Source organism: Labeo rohita, unplaced genomic scaffold (genome assembly GCF_022985175.1).
Source record: "Labeo rohita strain BAU-BD-2019 unplaced genomic scaffold, IGBB_LRoh.1.0 scaffold_824, whole genome shotgun sequence".
In the NCBI taxonomy this organism is placed as follows: Eukaryota; Metazoa; Chordata; class Actinopteri; order Cypriniformes; family Cyprinidae; genus Labeo; species Labeo rohita.
The window spans coordinates 2,716-23,527 of record NW_026129771.1 but is presented as its reverse complement, the minus strand read 5'-3'; the positions used below and the strand labels follow the sequence as shown (position 1 = coordinate 23,527).

Genomic DNA, 20,812 nt, shown 5'->3' with positions numbered 1-20,812 from the left:
ATACATAGTCTTTCTTCTTTGTACTAAGGTTATCAGCAGCAGCTGGCTTACCGTAAACCAGAAGGATCCTTTGCTGCTTGGACACACAGGCCGAGCAGCACATGGTAAAATATTTTCATTCCAGCGCATTTATTTTATTTACATTTTTTTACGCCCAATTTCTCCCATCATATGTTATGATTTCATATTATCATTATTAACTGCAACATATTACTTGCTATTAGGGATGTTCATTTCGCTTATTTTTCCTAACTGACAGCAAAGCTCGTTTATTAACCGATTATTAACCTTTAACAGACAAGATTATTTTAAATTAGAATTTTATTATTTTAGAAAGGATAAGTGTCTGTGACCCGTTAAAAAATACCAAAAATAGTTTTTTAGGGATTCATTTTACATGCGCAAAAGCAGCAAACAACAGAACATGAGGATTCACATAGACACATCACGCACCTGCAGCGCTTCTGCGAATGGAGAAAAACATATTAAAGCTAGGCTATATATATATATATATATATATATATATATATATACAGTACTGTGCAAAAGTCTTAGGCCACTAGTATTTTCACCAGCTAAAAAGTGGTTTAAAGTAAGTTATTTCTATCTTTTGCTGTAGTGTGTCAGTAGGAAATATCAGTTTACATTTCTAAACATTCATTTTGCCATTAATTATAATAATCCAGTGAGATTTTTGTATGGAGCACAGGCTGTTGTCAGGCTCCTTGTGCAAACAGAGATCTGATCTCTCCATCATTCAATCCAGTCTGTCTTAAGAAACAGAAAAAACAGAGACAGACTAAATCCAAAAGAACTGTGGCAACATCTCCAAGATGCTTTAAAGCCGGCCTCACACTACAGGATTTTTAGCCCGATTTTGCCCCGATTTTCCCCTCCCGAGAATCAGAGCAAAAATCTTGTCGAGCACCTCGATCGGTCCCGATGTTCGGCACGGATTATCTGGTAATGTGAGACGTTCACAGATCGAATCTTGCACCTCCCGATCTGCTCTCACACAAATCGGGGCCGCCCCGATCACATCAAACATGTTTGATATTCAGGATTTTAAATCGGGATGATCACGGCTATGATTACGTCAGTACTTTCACAACAGCCAATGCGCGGCCGCGAAACAGCTGCTGTACGTCCATTGGATAGTGGAGATGGAGGAAACTGCGTCTTATGTTTTTGTATTAACACTGTCTGTATAAATGTTGAAAACATACCACCACCGCATGGACCAAGGAAAGCAATGCTCCATGCGGCCGGAGTCCGCCCCGAGCCCATCTTTTTTCCCCTTCTCTTAAAACGGCTTATACTACTGTTTTAACAATTAAAATAGTTCAGTTTTGTATGTAATGGCAAAGTGATTATATTTCGTTTCGAAAACGAAATATCTCAGTTAATTTAGAAAAACGTTTGGAGCATTTTTTCTTCGTTAAATATAAGTTTTATTTTTTATTTTTTTTAATTAACGACCAAGCGGTCAGCTGCAGACAGTGAGTTCATATGTTTAATCAGTTTTGCCTTCTCAAATCACAACCTGCCTAAAGTAAAATCTATAGATATAAAACAGTTAAAGCATATAACAGTTAACTATAAGATTAAAAAAAACATTTGTAAACATTAGTTGCTGAAATGAGGATCTGTTGCGTAAGATCACGTGAGGCGCTCCCTCCGTCATGATAATCTTAATAATATCTTGTAGTGTGTGATGTGCCACAATTTTCAAATCTTGTAGTGTGTGCATGTTTAAGATGAAAAAAAAGATGAAAGACAAAAAAAATCTAAAATTGTTTATGGGTTGGTAATAACACTGGTTTTATCCAGTGTTTTTTTTTTTTTTTTTTTTTTTTTTTTATTGAACATTGATGCTAGATTTAAAAAAAAAAAAACTGAGCATGCAGATGTGAAAACACCACTCATTTAATAAAACAAAAAATAAATAAATAAATAAATAAATAAATAAAAAAAAAAAAAAAAAAAAACACTTTGGTATAATTTAGATACACATCAAGAATCATTGTATGAATCTCAACAATGGTGAGAACAAGTCATGGGTGAGGTTTTGTAGTATGCTGATACCCAGCATGCATTGCAGCATGAAGCTTTTGATTGTCACCGTTGTTGAGATTTATGTGCTGATTCTTCATGTCTTTATTTGAGTATAAATGCTATAGTAATTTTAACTATTAAATCTCACTTCGTAACACACTTTATGAAAAAAAAAACAAATCAATACACACTCAAAAATAGAGTTCTAATGAGTCTAATAAGACTCACAACCAATTCAGTAGATGATGTTCATGCCCAGCTAGACATAGCTGACATAAACTGACCAGCATTGCTGTAATTAATGCATCATAAAAACCTAATTACAGCAAAAATATTTGTGTTTCAATAGCAAGAGTCAGGAGCCCAATTAAAGCAAACACTGATCTCCACAATGGTATCGTCAAACAAAACAATAAAACATCATTTAAACATCTTTTCATTCTCAATAAGATCTTCTATAGAAATCTGACAGAAATAAAATCAGTCTTGTTAGAAATGCGTGAAGTTGGTAAAGCTGTGTGTTGAGTTGTTTTAATTTTCAGTTGATTTCATCTAAGGCTGTGGCTGAAGTCAGTTCTATAGTTGTTGTGTTTGTCTTGTTTCTCTTTCAATCAGTGATTCTGCTCATTAACAGCAGCTGTTCATCAGTGTCTGAAGTCACTCATTAGTTTTCATTATCTCTGTAAGGTGGACTATATTAGTAAACTCATGTAGGGAATAGTAAATGAGGGTGTAGAGTTTGATTTTAAACACAGTCTCTGAGTGTCGATTTTGAACGCTGTTAATTCACGATACATAGCAGCAGGCTACTTTTTCGAAAATGACAAATAATACCCCGAATGCACTGTTTTAATGGAAAACAGCATGTTACTGTCAAAATTTGGCCATTTTTTTACAGCGATTTTTAACAGTGTAGTTTCAGTTTCGCTTTAGCCTAAATTAATTTGTTTTGGCTTGCTTCTTATATTTTTCATTCTTGTTCTTTTCTTAATACTGTTAAATTGAAAGGATTTTTTGTGGAGTGAGGGGAACTAAAATAGCCTAGCCTATGTTTATAGTGTTTGTAAACATTTCACGTCAGCAAAGGACTTAACGCTATAGGCCTACGCTATTAATCTTTTTTATTCTCTCTCTCTCTCAAAAATGCAATTTTATTTTGTTTTAACCATCCAGCAAATGTTTTAAAATATTCTGATAAATTACTGAGAAAAAAAAAAACAACAACTTTTAAACCATTTAACTGATTGTATTAATCGGTCAAAATTTATCCTGTCGGTTAGCGGTTAACCGGTCAAAATGAGCATCCCTACTTGTTATTAATTTGCTTTGGTGTTTGTCTGTTAAAGGCTGACAGCATATGTGGCCAAAGTGTTCGCCATGGCCAATAACTTAATTGCTATTAATGACACTACAGTCTGCAACGCCCTTAAATGGCTGATTCTCCACAAACAACTTCCTAATGGCTCTTTTAAAGAGGATTCAGCTGTAATTCATGGAGAGATGGTGGTAAGTTTAATGTTGAAAACTGTTGCTTCTCTAAAAGTAAGGTGAGGAATTGCATTATGTATCAAACAAATAAAGATTATTTGTTATCAACTGACATCAGATATATGACATCTAATGTAAATTAAAAAAAAAAAAAAAAAAAAAAAAAAAAAAAAGATCATATACTGATAATATACAATAATGCCAGTGATATTTATGCTTTCTGTAGTTGAGTGAGCAGTCCGGTGGCAGTGACTTCTTCCACTGGTTGTGCTGGGCTGGTAACAATGCTGTGGGGAAAGGAGCAGGAATCCTTTTTTAGCAGCTTTGAACATAAAATGCTGTAAGATGCTGATATCATGGATCACAAAAGAGTCCAGAAGTTTAGAACTCGCAGAAGAGGCCCTGAAGGGGCCAGAGACTCATAACTTCGTCAGTCCATTTTGTCTCTCTGGGATAGAGACTCAGAGTGTGCTGTGGTTGTCTTGCTGGATTAAGACTCTAAATATAGGGTATCTGTCAGTGTCGCTTTCCTCACAGACTGGAGGCTCAGAGCATGGTCGTATCTGTTGCTACCTCAAAAGCTAGAGACTCAGGACATGATCGTATCTGTTATTGTCTCTTCCTCACAGGCCAGAGACTCAGAAGTTGTGTCTGTTAGTGTCTCACTGGACTTGCCAGATCTCATCTGTTATTGCCTTTTCCCAAACATGACTGAAAAAGACTGAACTGTCATGCACGCATTTATTTGCATTCATTAAAGGGTTAGTTCATCCAAAAATGAAAATTAGCCCATTATTTACTCCCCCTCAAGGCATCCTATATGCATATGACTTCCTTCTTTCGGACGAATGAGTTATATTAAAAATGTCCTGGCACTTCCAAGCTTTATAATGGCAGTGGGCGGTATTTCTTTTCTACAGTCCCAAACTAGTCCAATAAAGTGCATCAATCCATAACAAAAAGTGCCTCACACAGCTCCAGGGAGTAAATAAAGGCCTCCTGTAGCGAATTGATGCAGTTTTGTCAGAAAAATATCCATCTTTAAAACGTAATAGGGTAAATCCAGCGTTATGCATGTGACATTTTGCGTTATGGCTGTGACATATAAATGCTTAGAGAACCAATATATCGAACAATCTGTCTACATATCAGAAAAATATCAGTCTATGCACAAGTTTTCTATGTTAAAAAAGGGAAATAATCATGCGTTATGGGTGTGACAAAAAAGGACACAGTTTTTGAGAAACTACATACTTTGTAAGATTTCTGCGTATTAAAACGCACAAACAAGACACAATAATGCCCAACAAATAGAGAAGCGATGGCTCTTCACAGAACATATAATTGTTACTGAATTTTAATTTTGATGTGTCTATTTATGAGGAATATGTACTGTTATGGATGTGACAAGCCTGAAAATAGCACTTACCAGACTATGGAAAATCATGCACTTAAAAAAAAAAAAAATGCTTTAAAAACTTTAAGAGAGACCTCACATGGATATTTGAACCATCAAATGTTGACATCTGTGCTATCAGTATAGTAAAAACCTTTGGTAGAAACTTTACTTTTTTTTCATGGTAAGGTTGACCTTTGCATGGAATTACCCAATAATCACTTTTATCTAGCTTGCCAACAGGAAGCCGTTCCAGGCCAAAGACATAGGACGTTGCCGTTGCGCACGCGCCGCTCTTTTCTTCAAAAACGCACCGAATTGCTACAGGAGGCCTTTATTCACTTATCATCTAGTGTAAAGAGCATCTATCGTTAAGAAAATGTTATTTTCACTTAATGTAAATAGCATCTATTGCTATCTACATTACACATTACATACAATTTTTTTTTTTATTTAATCTGTTTACTTGTGCTGCTTTATTCCAGGGTGATGTACAGGGCAAAGATGCCGATGCCTCTCTGACGGCCTTTGTCGTGATCGCCATGCAAGAGGGCAGAGAGATCTGTGCTGGATCAGTTGGTGTAAGTACACCTCTTCTCTTCCACCATTGCGTTTACCAAAACTATTAAGAATGAGCAGTCGCTTTTATTATACCCTCTTCCTCATGATTTTAACATCATACACACACTTTTATAGAGTCTGCATGAAAGTATCAGGAAGGCTGTTGTCTTTTTGGAAGGTCGACTTCCAAAACTGACCAATCCTTACGCTGTTGCGATGACATCCTACGCCATGGCCAATGACGACAAACTCAATAAAGACATCTTGATGAGACACTCCACCCAAGAAGAAGGTCAGTCATGCCAACATCAAAAATGTGTCGTGCTTCATATAACATATAACAAGAAAACAAACCGAAGTGGGGATTATAAACGAATTATGTAAGTTGCGTGGTGTAGTTATAGCTGTTTGTCAGTGACACAACAGCAGCACAAATCATTCATAAAGAAGCCAAAGCATCAAACCTCAAGGCCTGAAGTCTCAAAGCATCAAGGATCAGTATATGTGAACAAAGCTTCATCTACACCCTGTTTCTTTTTCTATTTTGTGTTTGAATCAGCCGGTCGGTCCTGGACTGTCCCTGGACAGCATCATCACTCACTAGAGGCAACGGCGTATGCTGTGCTGGCACTTGTGAAGGAAAAAGACTTCAATAAAGCAGGAGAGGCAGTGCACTGGCTGAACAGACAACAGTCTCACTATGGTGGTTTTGAAACCACGCAGGTACACTAACACCTCATCATCTGACTGTGAAAGTAAAACCATGCATGGTACCTGAGTACCTTTGTACCTATATGGTTTCTGTGGAATTTGTTATGAAGAATAGTGGCCTAAAAATTCATATAATTTTTCTTCATCAATACATTTGTATAATGAAAAAGATGAGTCAAAAGTTTCTTATTAACCAAGCTCTCCATAAAACAAACAAAACAAGCCAATAATGTTACACAGACATTTTTTTAATGGTATTACATAATTGCATTTGTTAGATTACATGTTCAATAAAACATCTGCAATTGGCTTGTAAAAGGTGTTTTTATGCAAGTTTTTGTTGCATACACCATTTTCACCAGCAGGCATCAGCTGTGTGTGGTGGTTTGAGCACTTTAAAACGTATTATTAATTTTATAAAGCAGTTGGTTCAATTAGAAATTGGTTCATTTGGAGTCCTGTCTTTGAATGTTTTTATGTGTGTTGTCTGTTCTAGGCAACCATCATGGTGTTTCAGGCCGTGGCAGAGTATCGCACACAGGTGAAAGACCGAAAAAACTTCAATCTGGAGGTGGAGCTGTCTGTGGCAGAAAGAAAAGATAGTGTCACATACACTATCAGAAGAGATAATATTCATCTTACACGGTCAGACAGGGTAAGGAGTTGCTGCTTATGTCTGTTGTATGTTTTTGTTGGATTTTATGAGTTTAGTTGTTTGTCGTTCATCTTTTTTAATTGTAAGTGTCATTGGTGTGTTTGGTCAATGAAATCATCAGGTGTTACATCATGTTTTTGATTATTCTGATGACTAAAGTACGTCTGCGTTCACTCAACAGGTGGACATAGACAAGGACTTCAATGTAACTGCTAGAGGAACTGGAACAGCCACTCTCTCAGTGAGTGTTCATGAGTGTTTATGTGGTCAACAGCAAGATTAAAGCATTTGAACATCTCATCTGAGACGTGCTGCTGTTTTCAGGTTCTGACGCTGTACTATGCCAGACCTATTGAGAAGAAGTCTGACTGTACATTCTTTGATCTGACTGTTAAAATGGAGAAATGCCCTGAAAGTAAGATTTAAGTTTTTGCCCTTTCTGTGGCACTTTCCGTACAATGAAGTTTTTATTTTTGGTGCTAAACCCCAGGTTATCGTTGCTCTAAACCAATGACACAGCATATAAAAAATGTTAACCTGGGATTTAGGGATGTACAGTGTGAAAACCCAGAGATTAATTGGTAACTGGGTGTAAGTGTAAGTGTAAGTGTGAAACATGAAGTAATAACCCAGCATTTCTGTGTACCTGGCAGTTTAAAATGACCCAGGGTTAACCATTTCAAGTGTAGAAAAACCTTTAACTATATTAATATTTTCTTGAGCAAGGGAAGATCTGACCTGGACTAAAAACAACCCAAAATTTTGTTTCCATTTAGCAAATAAAGACGCCATTGCAAGTTACAACTTCATTATGGATTTCCGGTATGTAAACCAATGTCCTTTAACGTTTATTTTTATGTCAAGAAACCATTTTATTTGTAGTTTACCCAGATAGCAACATAGTGACGGCCCAGATCCAGCCCACATCTGGCACATGTGGAATGATGATCTGGCCCATATGTAGCGTGGAATGATGGCACAATCTGCCATCAGATCTGGGCCACAAGCAGGCCATAGCAATGCCACATGTCAGCCAAAAGCAAAGAAATAAACCACACTGGACCTTACCTGAGCCACAAAATCTTCATATGTTATTTATAGAGCCCTCTCAGCTTGTCTAAGCTTGTTAACAAACGATATCACTGAAGGAAAGAAGAGAGCAGGAAAAAAGAGGCAAACAGAAACTCAAGAACTACAACTAGCTGCAGCCACAGCCTAAAGGCCACAACAACTCCACAAACAGCATTGCCAGCTTCACGCATTACTAACCAGACTGACTTTCTGTCAGACGTCTACAGAAGTTCTTTTTGAGAATTAACGGGATTAAATCTAACGTTTGTTTCGTTTGAACGATAGTTCATAATGGTGATTAGTGTTTACATTAGTTGGGAACTTAACTCTTGTTACGATTAGTTTGTCTTCATTGGCTGCTATGATGCTGTGTTTATCAAACACATTTGCAGTAGCAAATAAAGACAAAAAGAGATATCAGGTGGTGATAGAATCATAATGCGACTGTTTGGTTAAGAAATAGAATTACTCTGCAAAATCTCTGAATTAAAAAAAAAAAAAAAAAAAAAAAAAAGCTTAAGAAAAGTTACACATTACATTTCAGTTTGGCAAGATGTTTAGGAGAAGCCCAACTAGTAAAATCCGTACAAGTTTATGTAAAAATACCAAGTTCACTAATGTAGGAAAGAATAAATTACAGAAATGATCTGCTCCACTGAATAAAAATGCATCAGTTCGCGCTGTTCTTGTCAACAGAGGTCAGTTCCAGCTCATTCCTCATATCAGATCTTCTGTCAAAAGTGATGAAAATTAGATGAATCTTGATTTTAATAAATTTTTTTTTTTTGTATCTAGGTGAGGGCGTTTGTGCGCAGGTGACTACATACAATGAGCTCAGATACGGGAAAGCCACCCCACTTTAGTTTCATACGGATTACATCATCAGAGAATATTCGTTTCCTAGGCTGTGGCTGAAATCAGTTGTATTGTTTTTCTCTTTTTTTAGTGATGCTGCTTGTTGACAGCAGGTGTTCATCACCAATGCACAATCATCATTTAAGTAGTCACTTAATTATTTCATTAACTTTAACTCTTTGCGGACTCGGGATTTGACTTAAGACTTGCTTGTGACTTGAAAGGAATGACTTGGTCCCACCTCTGTCGTACAGTATGTATCAATGAATTACACTATTTTGACTGTCACGTGTGTGCATGAGCGGGTATGAAATACTGTACGTTCAAAACAGTGCTAATGCAGAGAATAGTGACTTGCATCCAGATGACAGTGAATTATTCTTTTCAGCATCTATTAAAAACTCCTGGCTTGAAAGCAGGAGTGTTTTATGATGAATGCTGGCTGAAGGTGTTTTAGATTATGCTGTGGTCAGAGGTTTAGTGATTCAGAATGGATCCATATAGTAGTAACAGTCAGGTACAGTCAGGACGTGTACTTATCTGTATTGAAAATGTTTATTGGATTATTGATTGAAATACTGTATCAGTAGCCAATGAGCTCACTGCTCAACATTCAAATATATGACTGGTGTTTGCCATAGCAGTTTTCAGCATGCTTCAGAAACCCTCTACTTTCCCCAGCTCCACCTGTATAGATCTGCTATGTTATTCATGTATGCTAAATGGGGATTATTCATATATGTTATATGTGCAGCAACAGTATTTCTTACATGCTCACAGCAGCATGTTGTGGATGTATTGGCAGTAGCAAGTCTCGGTTCTTGGTCTGCCACAGCAGCAGCAGCAGCTGCGTAGCAGATCTATTCGACCAAGACCAAATACATTAACACTGTCATGTACATTACTGTGCCAATCCCTCCAAGAGCTGTCATGACAGAAATGTATTTTTACAGAGGTCCACATAAGAAACGCTTACTGTCTGAATAGGGCTGATGACTCCGGCATAGATTCCGGTTTTACTGCCTTCTGACACTGATGCAAGTCTGCGTTACTACGATATAACAATTCTGAGGTCAAACGAACTCGGGTTAACACCAAAAGCTCTAGTGTGAAAGCAGCTCTAAGCACATGGAACATGGAGCAAAACTACAAAACCTGTTAATAATCTTCTCTTGATCTTTATCTTCACAGTTACAAAAATGATCAAACCAATGCCACTATGACTATTCTGGACATTGGCATACCCACTGGATTTGAAGTTGAAAAAAATGATCTTAAAAAGGTATTGTGAAGATAAACTGATGCATCACACATCTACAGACAGGACATAAAGCATTTTGATCGTGACATGTATTGGGTTGCTTTTTTTTTTTTTCTTGTCTTTTCTGTTCCTTAGTTGTCAACGGGGAAGGAGAGATACATTCAGAAATTTGAGATGGACAAAGAGCTGTCAGAGCGAGGATCCCTCATCCTCTATTTAGATCAGGTATTTCAGCAAATTACTTTTCCTGATGATGTCAAAAGCAGATTAATTTTCTTTTAATCAGGAAACCATGTGATTTTCTTCCACTGTAGGAAGAATTTTTGGGTATAATATGTTACAGTTCAGTGGCGTGCAGTGGTGTTTTGAAATGAAGAGGCATATATATAATTTTAATTCTACTTTGTATTTTATTAATATTATTTTCTTTATTTTATTTCATCTTTTTTAATACAAATGATACATTTCATAGTGTTTTTATGCATTTTTACATGTATTCCAAAATAATAACCACAGACAGTAACCATTTGAACAATATTTGTGTTCAAATATTGAACAAATCGAACAAATTGTTCAAATATTAGTTAACTACTTCAGTTAACATGAACTAAGAATGAACAATACTTGTACAGCATTAATCTTAGTTAATATTAATTTCAGCATTTCTGCGTATAGGGAGCGCCGGTACTGATAGTTAGTCAGCAATGCCATTTTCTTCATTCAGGCAGAGGGCTCACAAAACAAGAGGCGGGATTTAGCGCACAAACCAACCACATCCAATCATAACCGATCATAACCAATTATAGCGTGATGGAGGCACTGCCTCCTCTCACGTGCCTTTCCCCCATTCATTCTCAATTATCCCCCAGTAAAGTCACACAACGCTTTGGAGTCTCTGTTATAAGTCAATAGACTGAGGGGAGGTAAGCCTCCGCAGTAACTTTACCTGCAGGTGTCGCTGTTGGCCATTATTACTTTACAAAAAAAGTGACTTTTATACTTTAAATGTTATATTTAGTAATATTTCTGTCATAAATATATATCTGGTGTCTAAATAATTTTGGGTTGACTGTAAATACAACATAGAAACACAAATCACATATGCAAATATAATAATTAATAAATAATAATTACTTTTTTTCCCTACAAAAATTATTTAAAATGTGTGCAAATGTTAACGTGGGAAGTTTTCAGTGTGCATTGGTATTTGATATCATATAATAAATTTGCTTTGTTTTTTTCTTTTTTGTTTCAATAGGTTTCTCATAAAGAGAAAGAGAGAATAGTGTTCAGAATGCACCAGCTGTATAATGTGAGTGCGCTACAACTTGCTGCTGTCACAATATATGAATATTACTCACCAGGTGAGCTGTTGGTGCATGTGCATGCACACACACATATACACACTTCTATTTAGTTAATTTGAGAATATGAATCATGTTATTTTTTACACTTACATCGTATTTCATCTGTGCTCCATTGCAGCAGTTCAGTACTGTAATTACAAGACGTTTTCTTGTAATATATAGAGAACCACTCATTATACAGAAACCTTGTAACAGCGATGAACATATTTTCTGAAATATAAGTTGCGTTTTATTATTATCTGAAACATGCTGCAACTTATATTCCAAAGTAACTCATATAATGCACACACACCCATTTGTATTGCTGCAGAATGATCTTTTAATGAGTATGAGTATGAGTATGAGTATGAGTATGAGTATGAGTATAGGAGCACAGTATCGGGTCCAATACCAGTACCAGCATCTGTGTCAGTGCATCCCTACTTTTGATATCGATTCAATATAATAATAATGTCTTCAAATGTTCTTTATTTGTGGCCTTTTCTCAGCAGATATTGTTATATTATTTGTGTTGAGATTAATGTAATGTATTTGCATATCATGAAATGAAGCATGAAGCTATTTTAATCACCTTCCTGCAAAAGGTATTTTTTTTTTTTTTAAGATGCACGCTGTACAAAGTTCTACCACCCTGAAAGGGAAGATGCCATTCTATACAGACTGTGTAAAGGAGACCTGTGCCAGTGTGCAGAAGGTATCATCACTCACTGATAATAGTGTTAATACTCATGCTTCAAAAGAGCACTGAAGAATCTGTTCCATGATAATGGCCTCCTCTTTACAGTTTTAAACATTTAAAGTATAAAAAAGAATGTGTATGATTACAAGTGTGGTATGATTACATACGTGTGTATATAACATTAACTTCTCTGAACACAGAAAACTGTAGTTACCAGAGGAAAACCAATACCAAAGAAGAGGAGCGTTTAAATAAAGCCTGTGAAGGTGGCATGGATTATGGTACGTGCATTCGGTTTATGACTTTTGTTCTTAAAGAAATTAAGAAATTAAGAAATTCTTAAAGATTCATTATTTACTCACCCTCATTCTGTGTGTATTGCATACAGTAGTTTTACTCATTCCTGCAGCTTTCTAGTATATAATGAGGAAAATTTCTTTGAGGAAAATTAATGAGGAAATATCTTTTCAATATAGCTGTTAAGGATGGAGCGAGACGAGAGGTGTGGAGATCCATGCGCAAAGCTTTATTCCAAGACATGGTCAAAAACAGGCAGTGATAGATACCAGCAAACAGATATAGACAGGGTAAAATAAAAGAGTAATCCAAAGACGTGGGGTCAATTGACAGTGAACGTAATCCAGAGGGAGACGCAAATGGGTAATCCACAAACAGGCAATAGTCCAGGCGAGGTGCGAACAAAGTCCGAAACAGCAAGACAAAGGGATAATCCAAGACAGGAAAAATAGTTCAGGGCAAGCAAAGAACAGACAAGATGAGGTAAACAGGCTAGGATCAAAACACCGGTGAAACAGGCAAAGAACAAGACAAGACTAGACTCAGAATGGCTCCGTAATGTCGCTATCGGTAAGCAGAGACAAATGCTAACAATACTCAGCCCTGGATAGTGGTTTGAGACTGATTTTTATGGTGTGTGTTTGATTGGTTGCAGGTGAGTCTGTAATCAATATAGTACAATGGGTTTTGGGAAATGCAGTCCAGGGAGAGACGTAGCAGTTCGTGAAAAAAGTTAGAGTGGTGAAGGGTGACCTCTGGTGGTGAATGAAGGAGCGGCTTCCAAACGCTCCTAACACAAGAATGTTTATGAAGAGGAGGGCCTGGAGAATGAGGCAAGACCAGCGAAGCAGGAATCCAGGGCAGAGGGTGGAGCTGGCAGAGCAGAGAGCCAGGGTGGAGCAGACAGAGCAGAAGACCACCACAGTGGAGCAGACAGAGCAGAAGACCACCTCAACGGAACAGATGAGATGGATGACCACAGCGAACCAGGCAGAACTGAAGACCAACTCAGTGGACCAGACATCACAGACGACCACCAGAGTGGAACTGAAAACCATCACGGTGGAGCAGATGGAACAAGAACCCATGGCAGAGACTGAGACCTAGGGAAAAATGAGACATAAAACACTGACAATGTATTCACGGCCCTAAGCACTGAGGCAGGAAGTGTAATAAGTTCATAATAATCAGTCAATTCATAAAAGGCCTCCATGGACTGAATAAACAGAAAGTCCAAAATTGGACTCATTCATTGAAATTGGCAAGACAGTTCATAAGCATGCACATTTGGGAACACTGGACTGGCAGACAGAAACTGGTAAGATAGACTGTTAAAACCAGACATACTTGGAGAAACTAGAGAGGCAGATTGTTTGTACTCAGACACCTTATTAGAAATTGGGCAGACATATAGATCTAAATCAAACTCATTTACTGAGACTGGATTCACAAGCTGTTCAAGCTTGGGTGCATTACCAGAGACAGATTGAACAGACAGATCAAAATCATATTTAACATCAAAATCCCTACAGACAGACAGTTCAAAACCAGATGCATTGACTGAAATTGGATAGGTAGACATTTCATAACCAAAATCAGTAACTGAAACTGGACAGGTGATCAGTTCAAAATCAAAAGCATTGACTGAGACTGGATTGGCAGACAGTTCAGTGAGTGAAACTAGACAGGCAGACAGTTCACGCTCAGACCCACTGACTGAAACTGGACAGACAGATGGCTCAATAGTCACCTCTTTGGCCATATCAAGACAGTCAAAAAGTTGGTTGGGACATGGTGGGCAAAGAGTTCAGAGACAGTCTCCGTGACCATGTCAGGACATGGACCAAATTCACTGCCAGCCTCTATGGCCATATGAGTCGTGGCATGGTTAAGTGTTCACAGTCTCTTTGACCGGGTTGGGACAGGACAAGAGTTCATTGAAATATGAAAGTCTTAAAAAGTTATAGAAGTTTAAACCGACTGCAAAGAAAATGCACTGTACTGTGTTTTTTTTTTTTTTATTTTTAATTTTTAATAAAATAATTATTTTACATAACAGGGTTTACTCTAAAATTGCTATAAAATTAAAGCCTTATGTCTAAATAAGTTATGTTCCAAATTTGAAGTTGATATTAAAAAAATGCGGTTCCTTTGAGATTTTATTTAGGGTGTTATACCACAAACAGCCACCGGGCACTATCTGAACTCCATTGATTTTTTTAAATGCATCTATCACAAAATGTTTCAATTTCTCTGTCAATATTACTTCTATCACAAAATAACCACCAATATGGAATCTTGAGACTCAAACCTTTCCGACAATTATAACCCACTAAGGGGGAGGAGACCGCCAAAAGATTTTAAAGTACCATTTCCATGGTCCCAGGGCTTGCGGTTGACTAAGCTTTACAGACGCCATTACTGGCACAAACACAGTGTCGTGTTCTTCCTCCGCGACACCCACAGTGAATAAAGAGCCAACAGACAACAAAGTATAATCCATAAACTCACTGAGTGATGTATGCAGACCCTCGTGAATGAGCTTAGATTTAAGCGGTTGGTTAATGTCCTCACAGAAAAAGTCCAGTAAATCAGAGTAAGCAATGTCCAGATATTCCTAAATATAGACCTCGAGTGATTGCGTGCCCTGTTCGAGGACTAATAACAGTCTTGCAGTGTCCATACCTGGCTAGTATCAATCAGAAAAGCTGCTGGATCCTTGTTGGGCCAAAGGAAACTCAGAATGGCTCTGTAATGTAGCTATCGCTAAGCAGAGATAAACGCTAACAATACTCAGCCCTGAATAGTGGTTTGAGACTAATTTTTATAGTGTGTGTGTGTGTGTGTGTGTGTGTGTGTGTGATTGACTGCAGGTGAGTTCATAATCAATGTAGTACAATGGGTTCTGGGAAATGCAGTCCAGGGAGACTTCATCCGCCCGGAGCTGCTTCTGTGTACGACCAGTTGGAGCAAGATAGATTCAAGTGATTCTTACGTTTTAAATATGGATATTTTTCGTACAAAAATGCATCGATTCACTACAGGAGGCCTTTTTATTCAGGATGGATGCACTTTATTGGACTTGTTTTGGACTGATGAAGAGAAACACCCGTTTATGCCATTCTAAAGCTTGGAAGTGCCAGGATAATTATTAATATAACTCTGATTGGATTCATCTGAAAGAAGGAAGTCATATACACCTAGGATGTCTGGAAGGTGTAAATAATGGGCTAATTTTCATTTTTTGGTGAACTATCCCTTAAAGTTGTTTGCTATAAATCTTCCTAAGCTGTGAAATAACATGGATTGTTTTTGTTGTTGTTGTTGTTTTGAACAACATTGAGTAAATAATGACAGTTTTCATGTTTGGGTGAACTATTTCTTTAACCCTTGCAAAAATGCAATAAAAAATGTTTGAGCCTTACATTTCTACCTGTGTATAACAATATAATGTGTTTGACAGTTTATAAAGTCACAGTAGTGGGGATGGATCTGAAACAGGACTCTCACATCTATGATTTGAAGGTGGTGGAGGTGCTGAAAGAAGGTACGGTTTATTTTTCCCTTCATGTTTCCCCGCTAAGTGTATGAAAGATGGGTTCAAGTGTACTACAAGTGGTAACTAAATATTTTTTTTCAGTGCAGAGATATTATGTTAAGCACATTTTAGTTCATATTCATGGTGTCCCAAAATAGCACATTTGGGTACATGTAGATGTTCTTATGATTATCTTTAGAAGTACTAAAGAATCATTTTTAGTATATTAAGCACAAACTTAGTGCGTGAAAATGGAGCACTTTAAGTACATTATGGAAGTGCACTTGTTTTTCACCTTACCTGGGATGCTTTCCAGTAGACAAAATTGCATTGCAGTAGAAATGTTTCCTAAACATTGTACTGTTCTGTAGGCACAGACAATACAGTCCATGGGGAAGTGAGGCAATTTTTGTCTCGTCCAAGTTGCAAAGAACATTTGGGATTGGTAGTAGGCAAGTCGTACCTCATCATGGGCAAATCTGTTGACCTCCCAATCTTAGGTGGAAGGTAAGTGTCCAATGTTTGTCTTCAAATAGCAGCATTTGCCTGAGGTTTATGTGTTTAAAGTCTGTAGAGTGTTGTTTTCCATCATAATGCATTCTTAGCAACCTAGAATAGACACTTGATTAAAATAAGAGTCACAAAACAAATCTTCACTAAATCTACACACATCTATGACGAACATATATATGAACAACTTTTGTCTGCTAAAACAAGTGATATAACCATCATATAGGAAACCATTTGTGACAAGAAACCCATAAAGCAGAGAAGACCATTAGCCATGTATGATGCTATATCACAGCTTGTTATTAAAATACATATTTTGTTCAAGTGAAACTGAATGTGTATTAAATGTTTATCAAAAATATGAATAGAAAGATTTCCGAAAGAGTTTTCCCTTTTTTATCACGTGATCATTGATCCTTACACCTCAAATTATGTGTTTCATAAAGATATGCAGTGTAGCTAAAGCAGCCATTATGTCTGTTTTGACTTCACTTTCTGTTGATTTTAGGCTGCAGTATATTTTTGGAGAGCACACCTGGGTTGAATACTGGCCTACAAGAGAGGAAAGCCAAACTTCAGAACACAAGGATCGATACGTCGGCATCTCTGTGCTTCAGAATAGCCTGACTCTACACGGATGTGCTACATAATTAAAAAAATTAAACATGATCTTTAGCACGCTTTCATTAAATCTTAGATAATATTGTCTGAGTCAAAATACGTTTTAATACTAATACAAAATACCAGTAATTTTGTATAAAAAAAAGGATGACTGATTGAAACTTGAAAAAATGTTCATTTTAGACACCTGACTAGTTAATAATGGTGTGATTAAACAGTGCTTTGCAAGAATGTTCTGATTACTCTGATGTTTAATTCTGAACTACTAATCCAACATTGTAATTAATTTTGTGTGATATTTTGAATTTGTATAATCATTTTAGTCATAAGAGACTTTAAAGGATAATTTCTGGATATCTGAATAGATATAATATCTGAATGAAATTTGAGTATATAAAGGCTAAACATTATTTGAAAAAAAAAAAAAAAAACCATTTCAAATGAAATCAAATAAATGGGTCCAGATGATTATTCCTGACATTTGCTTTCTGACAGAATTAGATGTGAATAAAAAAATAAATAAAAAAAGATTTTCTCAATCTTTAGTCTCCTTTCCATCTAATCAAAGTGCTGAAGAGCTTATACATTCTTTTAATGATGTCTGCACTAATATTTTGACTCTGTACCTCTGCAGTTTAAAAAATCCAAACCAAAGACTGTACCTTGGTTAAATGATGCTACACATGCTCTTAGACAGACTTGCAGAAGAGCTGAAAGAAGGTGGAAGAAAGATAAGCTTCAGATTTCTTATGAAATCTTAAAGTCTTCTTTATCTCAATATCAGAAAGCCGTAAGATCGGCTAAGTCTATGTATTTATCTGAGCTCACTGATAAGAACATTCATAGACCAAGAATGCTCTTCAGTACTATAAATGCTGTTGTGAATCCTCCAGTTTCTAATTACCTTTCTGAAACAGTTGAGATGTGTGAAAGTTTTTGTCATTTTTTTTGAAGAGAAGATAAGGAAAATTAGCCACAATATTAGGCCTTCTACTTATGATCCTGCTGTTTTTCAAATCCTAGTGCTTCTTTAGCCAGTTTAGCTCTGTTTCCATTTCTGTTTTACATGAGATTGTTAATCAGCTAAAGCCGTCTGGTTCTCCTTGTGATGTTATATCTCCCCATCTTTTTAGAGAAGTTTTTGATGTGGTTGGGCCTGTTTTTCTAGTTTTTATTAATAAGTGCCTGGAATCAGGAATTGTACCTGATTGCTTGAAGCATGCCACTGTTAAACCTTTTTAAAAAGTCCTAGTCTGGATCCAGCAGTCTTATCTAATTTTAGGCCTATCTCTAATATTTCTTTTTTATCTAAAATTTTGGAGAAAGTGGTTTTTCAGCAGATGCAGAGATTTTTGAATGACAATAAGATTTTTGATGTCTTCCAGTCAGGTTTTAGAAAGTTTCACTCTACAGAGACAGCACTTGTAAAGGTTTTAAATGATGTTTTATTGGTCGCTGACTCAGGTGACTCTGTTGTGCTGGTACTATTAGATTTAAGTGCGGCATTTGATACAGTTGACCATAAGGTCTTGCTTGCCCGGGTAGAGCAAGTTGTGGGCATCAGAGGAACTGCATTAAGAGGGTTTCAGTCATATCTTAAAAATAGATGCTTCTCAATCAATATTGGGCAGTATTATTCAGGGGCGGTCCCCCTGTCTTGTGGGGTCCCCCAAGGCTCTATTTTGGCCCCTTAATTGTTTTCTTTATATATGCTTCCTTTAGCCTCTATTTTTAAAAAGCATGGCCTGTACTATCACTGCTAGGCAGACGATACTCAACTTTATTTGCCCTTGAAACACAAAAATGGTGTAGACTCCCTCTGTGCCTGTCTTTCTGATGTCAAAGTCTGGATGTCTTTGAATTTCTTAAATCTTAATGAGAGTAAAACAGAGATCACTGTGTTTGGCTTTTCTGATGTGGCAAACATTCATCACGTAAATTCTCAACCCGTTCTCATCAATTTGCGTATAAATAACACGGCTTTACACTTTCCAATTGCGTGTAATACATACGCCAAAGTCCAATTTCGCGTGCATATGATACGCCAATCCTTCCCATTAACTTCTGTGGAGAGCAGATGCGTACAAATACCACGCAGCATCTTCTACGGTCGTGACGTCACCAGCGAGGCTAGATTTGCCCAGTTCACCTGATGTGTGTACACCTTCAAACAGGTAAGTAAGGGCAATAATCTTTTCTTTTGTAATGAGATCATTATTTTAATTATTTTGGTGCTTCTGCGTCTCCTTACATGGGGTCATGTGTTAAAATGGAAGCGTATGCGTTCAAATTAGTTAGAACAGTCGGCTGCTGCGTTAGCACAGCTGCTAACATTAGCCTACCATTGACATTAGCCTAAGCTAACTTCTAACTGTTGCAGTTTTGAAATAGATAAATAAATAAAACCGTTTTAATCATATTCACGTGGCTGATGACAGCTTTACAAATCAACCAACCCAGTATCGCGTGATAAGCGCGATCATGTAAAAGTCCGCACATTTACCATATTTTTACCATAGTAACTGTTGCCTGACCATATTATGTGTAGTATTATGCACAACAACCACAACGTTTATCATGGTTTTACCTCAGTAACCATAGTTTTTCTGTGGTATGTATAGTTAAAGCTTAACAGCCACAACGTTTACCATGGTTTTACCTCAGTAACCATAATTTTACAGTGGTATATGTAGTTAAAGCACAACAACCACAACGTTTACCATGGTTTTACCACTGTAAGCATAGTTTTACTGTAGTATTTGTTTTTAAAGCACAATAACCACAACGCTTACCATAGTTTTACCTCAGTATCCATAGTTTTACTGTGGTATTTGTAGTTAAAGCACAACAACCACAACGTTTACTATGGTTTTACCTCAGTAACCATAGTTTTACTGTGGTATTTGTAGTTAAAGCACAACAACCACAATGTTTACCATGGTTTTACCACTGTAAGCATAGTTTTACTGTGGTATTTGTTTTTAAAGCACAATAACCACAACACTTACCATAGTTTTACCTCAGTATCTATAGTTTTATTGTGGTGTTTGTAGTCAAAGCACAACAACCACAACATTAACCATGGTTTTAACACTGTAAGCATAGTTTTACTGTAGTATTTGTTTTTAAAGCACAATAACCACAACGCTAACCATAGTATTACCACTATAACTGTAGTTTTACTGTGGTATTTGTAGTTATAGCACAACAACCACAACGTTTACCATGGTTTTACCACTGTAAGCATAGTTTTACTATGGTATTTGTAGTTAAAGCACAATAACCACAACGCTTACCATGGTTTTACCACTGTAAATGTAGTTTTACCAGTAACTGTGATTTTTACGGTATACTATTTGTAAAGCACAAAATACTTGCCACACCTTTACTTTTTTTTTTTTTCTGTGGTCCATCATGATATTTTTATAATCTCATAATTGACCAATTCTGTCAGAAAGCTGCTAGAATTAACAGGGAACTTGAACTCGAAGCTCCCAGTGCTGATCTTGAAGAAGCTGCCAAGGAGGCTGAACAAGTCCTTCAATGATTCAACCTTTCACAGTAACGTTGAAGACATTTAGCTATAACTGATTTGCTTTAATGTGCACATCCTTATTTTATCTGTTAATAATAACTTTCCTTACAGTGGTTCCTCTTAAATATTTTGGTTCCAGATTATTTTTAGCACATTGTCTCAACATGTATATATTTCTCTTTGTTTCGGCTGAAAGGGAAGACCAAAGGAGG

The 20,812-nt window shown here is 36.8% G+C and overlaps 1 protein-coding gene across 1 annotated transcript in view; it reads left to right on the top strand.

Annotated features, from left to right (window-relative positions):
• LOC127162055 (complement C3-like) overlaps positions 1 to 17,532 on the top strand; it is a 29,263-nt gene extending 11,731 nt beyond the window's left edge. Inside the window, exons 9-25 of the mRNA XM_051104829.1 lie at positions 29 to 104; positions 3,402 to 3,561; positions 5,425 to 5,520; positions 5,636 to 5,792; positions 6,060 to 6,223; positions 6,708 to 6,866; positions 7,048 to 7,107; positions 7,191 to 7,281; positions 7,643 to 7,688; positions 9,984 to 10,074; positions 10,189 to 10,278; positions 11,312 to 11,417; positions 12,025 to 12,114; positions 12,300 to 12,380; positions 15,860 to 15,943; positions 16,306 to 16,441; positions 16,953 to 17,532. Of these exons, the coding sequence (XP_050960786.1) occupies positions 29 to 104; positions 3,402 to 3,561; positions 5,425 to 5,520; positions 5,636 to 5,792; positions 6,060 to 6,223; positions 6,708 to 6,866; positions 7,048 to 7,107; positions 7,191 to 7,281; positions 7,643 to 7,688; positions 9,984 to 10,074; positions 10,189 to 10,278; positions 11,312 to 11,417; positions 12,025 to 12,114; positions 12,300 to 12,380; positions 15,860 to 15,943; positions 16,306 to 16,441; positions 16,953 to 17,094 (1,829 nt within the window). The 3' untranslated portion in view covers positions 17,095 to 17,532. The remainder of the gene's footprint in view (positions 1 to 28; positions 105 to 3,401; positions 3,562 to 5,424; positions 5,521 to 5,635; positions 5,793 to 6,059; positions 6,224 to 6,707; positions 6,867 to 7,047; positions 7,108 to 7,190; positions 7,282 to 7,642; positions 7,689 to 9,983; positions 10,075 to 10,188; positions 10,279 to 11,311; positions 11,418 to 12,024; positions 12,115 to 12,299; positions 12,381 to 15,859; positions 15,944 to 16,305; positions 16,442 to 16,952) is intronic.
• Positions 17,533 to 20,812: the final 3,280 nt, after the last annotated feature.